Genomic DNA, 14282 nt, shown 5'->3' on the forward strand with positions numbered 1-14282 from the left:
CTCAGTGCTAGGGGCCTCACAGGAAGTGGGGAGGGGGAACTGCTCTGGAATTAATAACAGCCCCCTTGTGGGCATCTCTACTGTATGATGTCATCGTGGTGAACACACATCCTGAACTATCAGATATACTGTGTATTTTAGATATTTGAGCGCTTGTACCCACGGCTGTGCTAGAATTGTTCCAAGACACACATTTTGGTAAAAGAGAGACAATAATGACATCTAAAGAATTTGTTCTTTCTCTGTGTTCACGTACCATTCACCCCAAGACAAGGCAGATGTTTCTATGGAGGCTGGACCGGCAGGGACAGACCTCACATCTGTCCCTTCCAGGGTCTCCTTGTCACATAGCCGCCTCTGTCAGGGTAGCAACAGTCAGCTTCCTCGAGCATCTCTCTGAGTCCTGCCCAGGGGCAAGTACACAGGCTCTAAAAAGCTGGACAGCCTCAGAGGACCAGTGTCCTCCAGCATACCTCTTTAAACCCCACGATTATTCATAGCCTAGCGTTCCATCAGAGAGTCCTCATCTCCTCAGCAAGGAAAGATTCTTCCTCTCTCTTTTGTAATTTATTTATTTTTGTTTTATTTGCATTGCTGTTTTGCCTGCATGTATGTGGTGTGAGGGTATCAGATTCCCCTGGAGCTGGAGTTACAGACAGATGTGAGCTGCCATGTGGGTGCTGGGAATTGAACTCGGGTCCTCTGGGAGAGCTGTCAGTGCTCCTAACTGCTGAGCTGATGGACCCTACCTCTTACCTCCTTCTTTTTCTCCTTTAACCATTTTATTAGTTTCTTTCCTTTAACATTCTCTCTCTCTCTCTCTCTCTCTCTCTCTCTCTCTGTGTGTGTGTGTGTGTGTGTGTGTGTGTGTGTGTGTGTGTGTGTGTGTGTGTGTGTATACATGCCTGCAAAGGACAGGGGCATCCGATTCTTTCTAGAACTAGAGTAACAAGTGTGGTACTAGAAACCAAATTCGGGTCCTGTACAAGAGCAGTGCATGTCCTTAACCTCTAAGCCATCTCTCTGTCCTCTAACATCTCTCTTCAGTGTGACAAAATACCAAAGTGCTGCAACTCAAGGAAGGAAGGCTCTTTTGGCTCACAGTTAGGGAGAGCACAGTCCTTCCTGGTGGGGAGGGCATGGTGGAATTCACTGGCAGGGGTGTGTATCTGGGTCTCCTCACATCTCTGAGGATCAGGAGCAGAGAGAGCAGAAGAGAGTCCAGGTTATAACTCTGACCATCCCTCCTACAGAGACCCACCTTCTCCTGCTAAGCCCTACCTCTCAAAACAGAGCCTCCAGCAGGGGACCAAACATCCCAACACATGACCCTCTGGGGGACATTTCACATTCAATCCACATCACCACTACAGTCTTTATTCATTTCAAAAACCACTGCCCTGGATCTGTGCACTGTTGTAAGTGTTTGTCAGCATTCGGTCAGTTAACTGACACCATGCGATGGTAATCCCTCCATCTGAGCACTCACCTGCACTTGAGAGATAACCCATTTAGTTACAGTTTCAACCAAAACTAAGGCGAGAAAACTCTTCCCCTGGGTTTTAATCTTTCCTACAACAGTGTTCCAATTCATAGGAAAGATGGAGTCCAGGAAGCAGGTGACTGCTAGGATGTCCTAGGTGCCCAACACTTCCCTTTCCCTGCAGAACCTTTGCCTCTCGGAGGAAGCTGCGTTACTGGAAGTTTTCTATGAACTGCACGGGAAAGATGCATCTGTAGATTTAGCTGTGAGTCCCTGTTACCAGAATTTCAAGATATCTTTGCTCTGGGAGGTGGGTCTTTCTTCTGGTACCAGGGCTCTTGCTGTGAGCCATCAACTCTCTCAGCCCAGTTCTTCCTCCAGCCATCCCAGTCCCTAACTTTCACTCACCATTAGGGTTGACTGTCCCCTCTACTACAAGTTGCACTGTAATTAACAGTATTAAGAAGTGGCACTTTGGCAGGGAGTTAGGTTGTAAAATCTCTGTCCCTGAATGGACTGAACCAATACTATTTTCATGGGACTGACTTAGTTATGTTATCATTTGGCTGTTGCTTTAAGAAAGGGGCTTTTATAAACCACTATCCTTTAACTGTTATACTTTTAAAATGAAAATAAAGGCAGGAGTGTTGGTGCATGCCTATAATCCTGCCCAGGGGCGGGAGAGGCCAGGGAGACTGCATTGTGGGAAATGGACCTGCTAGGCAGGAAGGAAGCAGGTGACTGCTAGGATGTCCTAGGTGCCCAACACTTCCCTTTCCCTGCAGAACCTTTGCCTCTCGGAGGAAGCTGCGTTACTGGAAGTTTTCTATGAACTGCACGGGCACTGAAGCACATATCTCCAGCTGCAAGCTGGGCCCTTCCGTATCCCTGGACCCTGTGAAGAACGCCACCTGTGAGAACGGGCAGCCAGCTGTGGTCAGTTGTGTGCCTAGCCAGATCTTCAGCCCCGATGGACCCTCAAGGTTCCGGAAAGCCTACAAGCCAGAGGTAAGGGCTGGGCAGAAGGTACAGGCACTTGGCCACTAGCAGGGGTCACGATTAGATAGGGAACAGGAGAGAGAACGTCACTAGCCAGCACAGGCTCCTTATCCTCAGTTCACTGAGTCAGCGTGAGAGAGAGATACGGAGTAGCCAGCCAGGGACCTTGTGCTCCTGTAAAGTTCCTGAAGGAGAAAGCATCCAGGACTCTGGAGCTGCAGGAGGAAGGATGCAGCTCTTCAAGGCACATGACATCAGCTATGTTTTTTCTAACCCATTTGGGCTTATCTCACAAAAGAAAAGCTAACTTAAGTGCAAAAAGCTTTCACCCATTAGTCATCTGTCTGCTGGCCACATTATCATTACAGGAATGGCTTCTTGATTTGTATAGAGGGTGTGTGAGACTAACTGGGCTGGGGACAGGGGGCAGCGAGGGATATTTTCCCATATAAATTAGATCCTCCGCTTCACCTGACTGATTTCTCCAGAACAAGTGAGTGACCCAATCAGGGCAGACCGATCCTCTGAAAAAGAAAGAGTCTCTAAATCTGTCTTCCCTCCATAATCATGTAGAGGTTTTATACACACACACACATGTATGTGTATATATATGTGTGTGTGTGTGTGTGTGTGTGTGTGTGTGTGTGTGTGTGTGTATTCTTCTTTCTCTCTCTCTCTCCCTCCCTCTCTCCTTCCGTGTGTGTGTGTGTGTGTGTGTGTGTGTGTGTGTGTGTGTGTGTGTGTGTGTGTTGGGGATATGTATGTATTGGAGATGTGTCTATGTGTGTGGTTAAGATGCACACATGTTGTTGGGTATTGGATGTTTGTGATCATAGACCAGGATTTGAGTCATAGGCTTGATAAAACTTCCATTACGGGCTGAGTCCCCAGGCTGTTTAAGATCTGTGTACTCAGAAGACACCATGTTGGCAGAGTGAGTTCCATGCCAGAGAAGAAGAGGGGAGAAAGAGGGATGAAGAGGGATAGAAGTTGGGGGAACAGTAGAAATGCCTCTGCAAACCAATAATAACTGTGTCTCCTCTCCCTTCTCTTCCTCCTGCCTACCCTTTTCCTCAGCTACCTCTGAGGTGCCCCACAGAGATAGGAAATCAGAGGGAAGGTTGCCTCCAATTAACCATCCTGGGTGCTTCACTCAGTCTGGAAAGTGTTTGAATGAAAGTCCCAGCAGTAGTGAGAGGAGTGAAAGGCATGCTGGGAGCCCAGGCTTCTGCCCAGACTTTGGGAATGACTTAAAGGGGCCTCCTAACTTTCTGGTATTTCTGGGAAACAGTGAGCTTGGCCTTCTCAATCCCCTCAGGGGGCCATGGAAGTGCAGATAGATATGTGACTACTCTATCAGATACCCTAGCCCTGTGTCACTGGCATAGCTGGACAGTGCTACTTTTAGGACCCAGTATGCCCCTGCCTGAACCTTCACCTCCCCTGCCCCTCATTCTGATGACCTCATCCCTCCTCCTCCCCATACCCCCCACCCCAGCTTTCCCTGTCACCCAGGGTTCTAGATCCTACTGTTTTGGAATTCCTCTGCTGTTCTGTGTAAAGGGAAGGAGTCAAGTTCATACCAAACCAATGAACGAAGTGGGAGGCTGACCTCATATTTTCCTTGGTTTGTGTCTTCACTCCGTGGCCAGCTGGATCGCCACCTGGCCACTTCCAGGGTCTGTGGCTAGGCTATCTGATATTCAGTCTCCATCTAGCTGTGGTCAGGATGGGGGTTCCACGTGAGGGGGCGGGGGCTTGGGAAGGAGGTCACGTTTTACTGAAAACAGAGGCTGTAGCCAGCGGTTTTCCTCACTGTGCTCTGCTTTCTGAAGTAAGAATCAGTTACAGAAGCCACTCAGTGTTTTGTGCTCACCCCCCCTCCCTGCCTTTTCACACTAGGGCCGGGCTCAGCAGTCCCTTGGGGACTCTGGATGATCTCACAGCACCGTCCCTTGTGAGGCTAGCCCCAAGACATTGAGAGGAAGCCAGGGGCGACTGGAGAGTAAAGAGACAGGCTCTTACTTGGTGTCTTTCTCCTCGAGGTGGCAGAGGGCTTGAACCCTTGAAATATATCACCTTCAGGCAGGCCTGTCTCATCCTGGCCAGCAGTACTTGGGCTGAAGGAAGTCACAGGCTGGGGACCACATAAGTTTCAGTAGAATAAGGTCTCTGGACTGATCTGTCTACAGTGGCTTAATATAGCCCTCCATTGAGTATCAACAGTAACTCAGAGCCTTGCAGACACACACACACACACACACATACACACACACATACACACATACGGTGTGCACAAATGGGTATGTACATGTGCACAGAAACTGGGGCAAAGCTGCTGTATAGACGGGCGAGGCCAACTCCTAACCCTCTAGACATAATCCCCAGGCTTCATGAAACATGCAGGGGATGGGTCTGACTCCTGGGTAATTCCTGAAGTCCCAGAAGGGGGCTGAGGCTTCTAGACAATGAGTAAGATTAGGAGCATTTAAACTACCATCTCCTCCCTCTCTGTCCTCTCTGCCCTCTCTGAATGTCTGGACGGGCTGCAAATTGTAATCTGGACTTAGATGCCTGCTGGTCTTAACTAGCAAGGCTCCCTGTCCCTTGCAGCGCCCCTGCTCTGAGTCATGTCCTGATTAGTTCCGATTAGGTCTGACTTTCCTGGTAAAGCCTCGGTTTTTCACTCTGTCTTGCTACTTCCTGTGGGCTCCCCTTTGCCTCTCTATGAGCAGAACTACTGCTTGCATTTGGCTCCTCACCAAGGGGTCTCCCTGAAGGACTAGACTGTAAGGCTCTATTACAAGCAGTGGGAAATAAAGATTCGCTTGTAATCTGTGGGCTTGGAAACTTCCCTGTACAGTAGCTCTAACACTGGAGGTTCCAGAACTGGAGGTAGGAAGCTTGCCGCTGACCGTGGGATCGAGGAGTCAAACATGGGAAGGAATGATGAGCCAATTATGGTCTCAGATGGCCTCCTAGACAGAGGCCCATGAGAAGCCACAGAGGGAACCTTTGCCTGCCAATCCTCAACGAATGATGAAGTTCAGAACTGAGCTCTGGGGATCTGGCAGGGCCAAGGGGCAGGAGTGGAGCCCTGACAGCTCGAAGGATACGTGTCACTTCTGCACTCAGCAGGATCGTGTGTCTCCCCAGCAACCCTTGGTGCGCCTGAGAGGTGGAGCCCAGGTCGGGGAGGGCCGAGTGGAGGTGCTCAAGAATGGAGAATGGGGAACCATCTGCGATGACAAGTGGGACCTGGTATCTGCCAGTGTGGTCTGCAGAGAACTGGGCTTCGGGACCGCTAAAGAGGCCATCACAGGCTCCAGACTGGGGCAAGGTAAGAAATGGGGTAGCTGAAGGTAGGAGCCTCTCAATAGAGGAAAATATGGCCCTAGGGACCTAGGTTCTAATGGTGGTGAACCTCTCTCAAGCTCAGCTTTCTCTGCTCCTCCCCTGCAGCAGCCCATTCATTAGGGAATCCTAGAACACCCCTGACCCCTGAGCCAGCTCCTCAAAGAACACTAAACCCCCATTTGATGGGTTTGAAACTGCCCCCCAAAAAAAGGTGACTGGCCAAAGAGAGCAACTAGTGGACAGACCAGCCCAGGTCTCCAATGCTCCGTTCTGTAATCTCAGCTGCTCCAATAGGAAAGCTAGAATTCCAGGTCCTTCCTCCAGGAAAAGACTTTGGAATCCATCAAGCACGGTTGCACTCAAAAGAACCGTCACCTTGGTTTTCCCACCCTGTTGCTGCCTTGTCAATACTGGGCTCCTCCTGGCAGCAGAGAAAGAAAACTGGGCAGCCCCTTCTGATGTCATGAGACAGTCACGAGAAGGATGCTGGTTTCTATCAATTATCCCAGACAAATCACTCCTGTGAATAAGGAGCAAAAGAATGGGGAGTATTCAGTGGGGAACCCCAGGTCAAATGCTGTCCCTTTGACCACAGAATAGACCATAACCTCTCCCGGGTAAGTCCAGGAAAACCACTCAGTCTTGAAAGCCCTGGTCCGTCAGGAGCTTTCCCAAGACCAAGCAGCCTCATGAGTGCCCAGCCCTCCCCTGAAGAACTGTGCTTTAAGGAAGACAGTCTTGGTCTTCTCTGGGAATCTGACCAGCAGGGAGGCTGCTATGGCAGTGCGGATGTGGCTTGGGCTACAGACAAGGATAGGATGTCCCAAGCCAGTGGCTCTAAGCCTGTGGGTTGCAACCCATTTGGGGGTCATGTATCAGATATCCTGAATATCAGACATTTACATTACGGTTCATAATAGTTGCAAAAATTACAGTCATGAAGTAGCTTCAAAGGTAATTTTATGGTTGGTTGGGGGTCACCACAATAGAAGGAAACTATATTGAAGGGTCACAGCATTAGGAAGATTAAGAATCACTCTCCTAGACTGTGAGAGGAAACCCATGCTCTCATGCATGCAGCCATCACCCCATGGAAAGGAATCTGGAGAGCTCACTGGTTGCTGCCTAAGGGAGGAAATCGCCCTCACTCACCCAGGCCATGGATACCACATCCGTTATTCCCTCTGCTAGGACTCCTGGCTAAGCTTCACCTCCAGCTCGGTTCAAGAACACAGAACTCAAGCCGGGCGTGGTGGCGCACGCCTTTAATCCCAGCACTTGGGAGGCAGAGGCAGGCGGATTTCTGAGTTCGAGGCCAGCCTGGTCTACAAAGTGAGTTCCAGGACAGCCAGGGCTACACAGAGAAACCCTGTCTCAAAAACCAAAAAAAAAAAAAAAAAAAACACAGAACTCGCATATCCTAACCATGCAGCTCATCTGCTCAACTGTCCTGCAGGGTGCCATGCCCCCAGCTGCCCTGGGCATGAACTGAGAAAAAGCCCTGCGGTCATGGACCCGCCCTGCTGGAGAGGAACTCCGTTCCTCTGGTCCATCATATGAGGAATTTGAGGCTCAGGGAACCCCAGTAGTTGGCAGAAAGACTGAGATTTCCAAACTCTTACATTTTTTTGGCTTCTTTGTTTTGACACTATCTCCCTCCGTGCCCAGTCTGGATCACATTTGATCTTTCCTTGTGCCAGTGTTCCAAGTGTGCAATAATGGGGTAGATGGTTTGGGGCAAAAGCAGCAGCAGCAACAGTAGCAGCGTACTGTGTTATGCAGCAGTCTGTGCTATGCTACATAACAACTCATTCTCCTTAGGTCCCAGTGAGACAACCAGGCTCTTCTGTGTTCCCACTGTCCACTCTGCCAGTTGACCTACTTGTAAAGTCTGTGCTTTCCTAAGGTCCATAGGACCAGAGCCACTCATCCTGAGGCATAAACAAGCAAGCATTTGATGACATGGACATTCCATGTGTCATGAGTGGGTTCTGTATGACCTAATTCTTTCACCACCCAGAGCAGCCAAAGGTTTACAAGTGCCTGAGGAATTTTTAGAAGAAGAGGCCTTGGGTACCTTTGATGTTGGCCTTGAAGGTGCCGTGGAAGGTTCATGTGCCTTCTGCCACGTTGGGTAGATGACAGTAGTCGTCAGGAAAGGAAAAGTACCACATTGAAGACAAGCCCCAGAGCAGATAGGGTCAGCTCCTGAGTCCTGGCTCTAGCCGATGGAACAAGTAACCACACCCATGAGTAGTGAGAGGACAGAGGCTGAGTCCTCATCCTGGCCTGGCTATTTGCTTGTCTGGTGACCTTGGAGAACCTTCTGGTCCCGAGATTCTTCACTGGGAAACAAGGTAGCTGGATAGGTGATGTGTGCAGTACTGTCTGGCTCCAGTATCTCCTGGATGGATGCTAGGGTATAGCAGGCTTTTCCCAAGTACGCAGCCACAAGGTACACACTCACCTTCCCCAACAGCTGAACCATATATGAGGGATAGGCCTGTGTGCTTTAGCCCCTGTCCATAGAGTCTGTGCCCAGCAGGCACTGCTCTAGAGATGTCCAGGGAGGGACTGAGGGAGGAAGGCACCCCTAGAAGAGGAGGCACACTCCAATTGAACAGATAATGGTCAACTGAACAAACACTTGGTGAAACATTCCAGCTCTGTAGACCAGTGCTTTCCTGCAATAACATAATACAACCACATCTATAATTTAAATTTTTCTAGTAGCCACATGAAAAGAAATGCAGGTGAAATTAACTCTAAAATACATCTTGTTAAACCCAGTATATCCAAAATATTGTGATTTTAGCACGTCATTGGTAGAAATGCTGTTAACAAGATTGCTTGCATTTTCATAATACAGCTTTGTTATCCATCATGTATCTTATGCTTACAGTTCATAGACGTACCCTGACTGTTTTGAGTAGCCACTGGCTCCTGGGTATCGAGCAGGGTAAGGCTAAAGAGGTGGCTGTAAAAGCCTTCTGTCCACAGTGAGTAGCACATGTGACAGGTCTGTTCCACGCACAGCAGTGGATTCCCCTGGTGTTTAAATGAGTTGAGATAAACTGGATGTTTGGGATCCAATCCACAGTAAATGTCAGCTATGGACATCTCTTGTCGTCATCCTCAAATTTATAACCCAAGCCCTAATCCTATGGCTCTGGCTCCCTTTGGGGGAATCTGCAATTTGTCTTAGCCTTTGTGTTTTGGATCCTTGTAATCTTCTGGCAATTTTTCATGGAATGTTTTTACTAATTTGCAAAATTCCAAGAAATTGGAAACGTCTTCCTTTATAAATTTCTGTGGAAGCAGAAGCTTGGCACTTTCCTTCCTCAGGACACCTAGATGGTGGCCATCTCTCGGCACTCTGCTTCCCTTAACAGGGCCAATGCCCTCCTGGACCCCAAGGAGCCTGTGGCCATCTCCATCTTTGTTTCTGACTGCATCATGTCATATGTCTTCGTGTGGCTCCTGCCTGCCTAGGCACTGGGAACTTTTTGAGGCAGATTCTGCCTTCTTCTGAGTCCATAGCCCATGGCTGCTGGGTTACAGGTCGAAGGTGCTCAGTGATGTCAGCTGCATCTGTGTGGACATTGTGGAAATTTCCTGTCTTGCAAGTCACTGGCTGGGAATATACAGAAGAAAAACATGGGGTCCCTGCCCTCTCGGTGGGGGAGGCATCTTCAGGGAGCGAGTGCACAAAGTGAGGCTACGGGATGAAGCACAGATGTGGTGAAGTGAGGGCCAGAAAGACTTGTCCAATGAAGTTAAGGATGGACGGGTATCAGTGGTGGACTATGGAGGGGTGTGAGCCATTCAGAGGGAGGAGAACTGGACTCCGTGATAGAATCCCAGAGCCCTGTGTCTGATCTGGGAGGAGCCTAAGGTTTCTGTAACTGATCCAGGAGGAGCCTGAGACCTCTGTGTCTGAGGTGGGAGGAGTGAGCTGAACTGGAACATGGGTGGGAGGTCTCCAAGTGTAGGGCCTCCAAGATCATTTGGTGCCAGTAGATCATGGACACTGCTCGCTAAGGGCAGTGAAAAGCCGTTGAAGGCATTTGATATGAATTTAAAACCTCATGGGGAGCTGCATGGCGGTGGCTGATCCCAACACTTGGGAGGCAGAGGCAGGAGGATCCCTAGGTTTGAGGCCATCTTGATCTTCAGAGTGAGTTCCAGGGCAGCCATGGCTACACAGAGAAACTCTGTCTTGAAAAGCCAAAAATCAAACCAAGCCAAAACAAAAAGCAACAACTTGTGAGGTTTTTATGCGGGGAAGATATTAGAATAGTACAGAGAGACGGGGCTAAAAGTCACTTGGTCATTGTCCACAGGGAGAGCAATTGTTATGGTTGGGGAAATGGGGGTGGGAACACAGCATCCAGATTAGGGGAGATGAGTGAGTGGAATGTGATGGGCGGATTGCACAGGATGTGATGGAGGTACCAGAGATGATCTTGGGGTTCCACCAATGCCATGTGTCCTAGGAGGTGCCATTTTCTGGTGTGGGAAGTGCCTGGGGAGAAGCAAGCTAGTGAAGATGAAAGAGTCAAGAGCAGAGACCCTTCAAGAAGCTCACATGCTTAAAACAGAGAACTCTGGTGTGAGCAGAGGGGCCAGAGTACCCTCTCTCTCCAGTCTGAGCTCACTCTCACCACCCCACCCCCAGAAAGGCAAGTTTCCTAGCACCATCTCCATGTCGCCAGCAGCATCTCTCCGGTCTGCCCTCCCAGGTCCACTCTCCACCCTCACCATGATGCCCCCGACCTCAAGGCATAGATCAGTTTGGCCAACACAGGACACTGGTGAGAACTGGAGGTGACCAGAGGAGAGAGGCTTAGGCAGTTCCCATGGTCACTGTGTCCCTCCATGAAGGGTGACAACTATTTTCTGGAGTCTTCTCTCCACACCTCTCCTAAGTGAGTTATTGTCTCTTCTCTCACTCTTAGGGGGTGTGTCCAAGCCCTAGTATTATTCACCCTGGCTTCTTGACTGTTCTGGGATATACACTCCTTACACCCCACCCTTAACTGTATTTTAAAGCACCCCCTTTCTAATTCAGACCTCTTGGTTTGTATAGTCTACCTGTTTCTTATGGGGACTTACAAGTAGAGCCATAGTTACTCCTTTCAGACCCCCAAGTGCACCGAATGTGTATGGTAACTGCAGGGTGAATTAGTAGCGTCTTCTAGTCTGACCCCTTTGTGGAAGAGAAAAGCCCTGTGATCAGAGAGGCTGGATGTATGAGCTACTGTTCTCACTGGTGTGACCTGGCAAGAAATAATTTTAAAAAAAGATGTTGGGGGAAGGCATGGTGTCCAGAGCATGAGGCACCTGGTCACATCACTTCCATTTTAAGTCAGGAAGGAAGTAATGAACCAGAAGTGGGACCAAGCCTCCGAACCTCAAAGCCCACTCACTCCCCAGTAACACTTCTCCCAGCAAGACTCTGCAAGTTTTCATAATCCTTCAAAAACAGTGCCACCAGCTGGAGAGCAAGCATTCACGCGCTTCTGGGGAACGTTTTACATTCAAAACCTTAATAACACCATGTGATCTGACACATGGCAGTTTGGTAGCGAATTTTATCTGCGCTTATGGCAAAATATGTACCCCCAGTTCTCAGCAGGGAGAAGAGGACCTGGGCTGGGAGAGTTCTGAAGATGGAAGAGGCAGTCTGATTTCCAGGGTCTTTCCTGCAGGTTCCAGGAAACTTCCTGGATGATTTTGTAGCACACATCTTCTTTTCCCTTTCTAGGGATTGGGCCCATCCACCTCAATGAAGTCCAGTGCACGGGGACTGAGAAGTCCATCATAGAATGCAAATTCAACACAGAGTCTCAGGGCTGCAACCACGAGGAAGATGCCGGGGTGCGATGCAATATCCCCATCATGGGCTTCCAGAAAAAGGTGAGGAGGCAGGATACCCAGAGAGACCTGTGATGCCTCACGCAAAGAATACAGACCAGGTAGTCTTACTCTGAAGGACTCTCCAGGGTAAGCTAAAGTGCTCACATATATGAGTACACTGTAGCTGTCCTCAGACACACCAGAAGAGGGCATCGGATCCCATGACAGGCGGTTGTGAGCCACCATGTGGTTGCTGGGACTTGAACTCAAGACCTTTTGAAGAGTAGTCGGTGTTTTGAATCACTGAACCATCTCTCCAGCCCCTAAGATGAACTCTCGACGCCAGCTTTGCCACTGCATGCTCAATGTCATTGCCACCCAACATTTTTAAGTGTCAAATGAGCAAACACATAAATGCTGCTCTTGGTCTGGCAGATATCTGACCTCTCTCCCTGTGGGCTATTCTTTGCTTTGGGACTAGGCATGTGCTACAGTGGTAGCTATAAGGGACTCAAGGTCTACCATACCTCTGATACCATGGCATAGGTTCTCTGTAAGAAGTCAGAGGTGCCACACTGATGGATGGCAGGTCTACAGAGCACCGAGGGAGCACAATGCTGTAAACAGAGGGAACTAAGAAGTCAGCAGAATTGCAACTGGAGACAGACTCCATCCTTCCTAAAGCAAGGCTTTAAGAGCTTGCTTGACCTTGCTTACCAGGAAGAATTCCCCTACCCCCTTGTCCTTCAGGAAATCTAGCTAGTGCTACAAAATACCCAGGATTCCCTACACAACACTCTTCACCATGCCTTAAATTTTTTGGGTGCTGTGTGACATATGCCATAGAGCTATTATTGTCTGATTATTTAAACAGACACATCATGGCAGCAGATGTGGCAGGCTCCTGCTTAGACAGCAGTTCTCAACCTTAGCACCAGGCCAAGAACACCAAGGCACTTCTGGTGCAATTCACTCTCCTTAACCGGGCCATAGGTGGGATCCCAGCAACAGGCAGCTGAGCTGTGTATTCCCTTGTGAGTGAGCGGGAGTGAAAATACAGGGAAACGCCGTCTGGAACTGCCAGAAGTATTTTAAGAGAATTCTGATAAGGTTGCAACCCAGGGCCAGCTGTAAGTCCCAATGTGCTGGGTCATTCTCCAGATGAGTCAAAGCTCAGGGATGTGAGCCAAAGAAATGGGGCTTTCCAGAACCATCCAGTGGTCAGTGGCTAGAGCTGAGCCAGGTCAGGTGCCTGGGTGTGATAACAGAAGTACTGGATCCCCACTGCCAACAGTTCTCACCTTTCCAAAGACCCAGGTTCAAAGCTAGGCTTCCCCAATGTGGGAGAGTTTATGTTTGCCACAGTGACCAGCCAAGCACTGCATGGCCTGGCATGGGGCTCTCACATGTGTCAGCAACAACAATGGGCAGAATCAAAGCATCTGAATTTTATCACCCTAGATCTGCTCCTGCTGACCACCCCCCACCCCCCCACCCCCACACACACACCACCATCACCACCACCAAAATGCTCTGCAAGGACAATACAGCCAAGCCAAGGCTTCTCGGGCTCTGTGTCTGCTGAGGTTTCTTTGTTCTGACCTGTTCCAGCCACCTTCTTATTGTCCTTATGTAACCTCTTCCTGTGCCTGCTGCATCCCTAGGGGCTCTTTTCTCCTTATAAAGATATCATCAGTCTGGTTGAATTATAGCATTCCCACATGGTCTCATGTGGCCTTAATTGTCTACTTAGAGACCACACCTCCAGAGCGAATGCGTTGGGGCTCATGCATAAGCACTAGGGGATGGGATCTGCCGTGTGGTTGAGTTGGTAGAGTGTTTGCTTAGCATGCACAAGGCTCTGGGTTTTGTTTGTCCAGTTACAGCAAAGCTTCATTTCTGCTATTGCTGGGAGAAAAGAGCCACAGTGAAAGAGGATCTATGAGTGGTCAGAGGCACCAGTACCTATGAGTGAGTGGCCAGATCCAGCAGAATCCAGATGCTATACACATGATTCATGTTACCTCTTGGGAGACGCTACATTCCCAAAAGAATGATGTTCAGGAGGTCCAGACCCCTGGGTGAGGCCTCACTGAGTTCATGCTGGCACAATTTGGCACCCATGGGGCTCTGAAGGAGGTTCTGAATCCAAGGGTGGCCAGCTAGGACCCCCTGACTTGGAGCTCATGGCAATATGAAGAGAACCTCCCTTCATCCTCACAACCATGTTTCTTGCTACCTACAGGTGCGCCTGAATGGAGGCCGCAATCCCTATGAGGGCCGAGTGGAGGTGCTAACAGAGAGAAATGGGTCCCTTGTTTGGGGGACTGTATGCGGCCAGAACTGGGGCATTGTGGAAGCCATGGTGGTCTGCCGGCAGCTAGGCCTGGGCTTTGCCAGCAATGCCTTTCAGGTAAGTGATCCTAGCCTCACAGCCTAGCCCACCCTCCATCCACGTGGCCTTTCCTATCGTCAGTCAGCTCCTCTCTTCATCTAACTTTCCCCAGCCAGTAAGGAGGGACACAGTCAAGCAAACCCTGGGCCTAGGCAGGAGACCTCATTTTACCCATAGTCTTTGACATCC

At 49.6% G+C, this 14282-nt stretch overlaps 1 protein-coding gene across 1 annotated transcript in view; it reads left to right on the forward strand.

Annotated features, from left to right (window-relative positions):
- Window positions 1–14282, forward strand: part of Loxl2 (lysyl oxidase like 2) — a 100952-nt gene that overhangs the window by 67557 nt on the left and 19113 nt on the right. Inside the window, exons 5-8 of the mRNA XM_021181545.3 lie at window positions 2269–2491; window positions 5639–5822; window positions 11607–11758; window positions 13944–14111. Of these exons, the coding sequence (XP_021037204.1) occupies window positions 2269–2491; window positions 5639–5822; window positions 11607–11758; window positions 13944–14111 (727 nt within the window). The remainder of the gene's footprint in view (window positions 1–2268; window positions 2492–5638; window positions 5823–11606; window positions 11759–13943; window positions 14112–14282) is intronic.

This window comes from Mus caroli, unplaced genomic scaffold, assembly GCF_978045245.1.
Source record: "Mus caroli unplaced genomic scaffold, Mus_caroli_1 scaffold_12, whole genome shotgun sequence".
Taxonomy (NCBI): domain Eukaryota; kingdom Metazoa; phylum Chordata; class Mammalia; order Rodentia; family Muridae; genus Mus; species Mus caroli.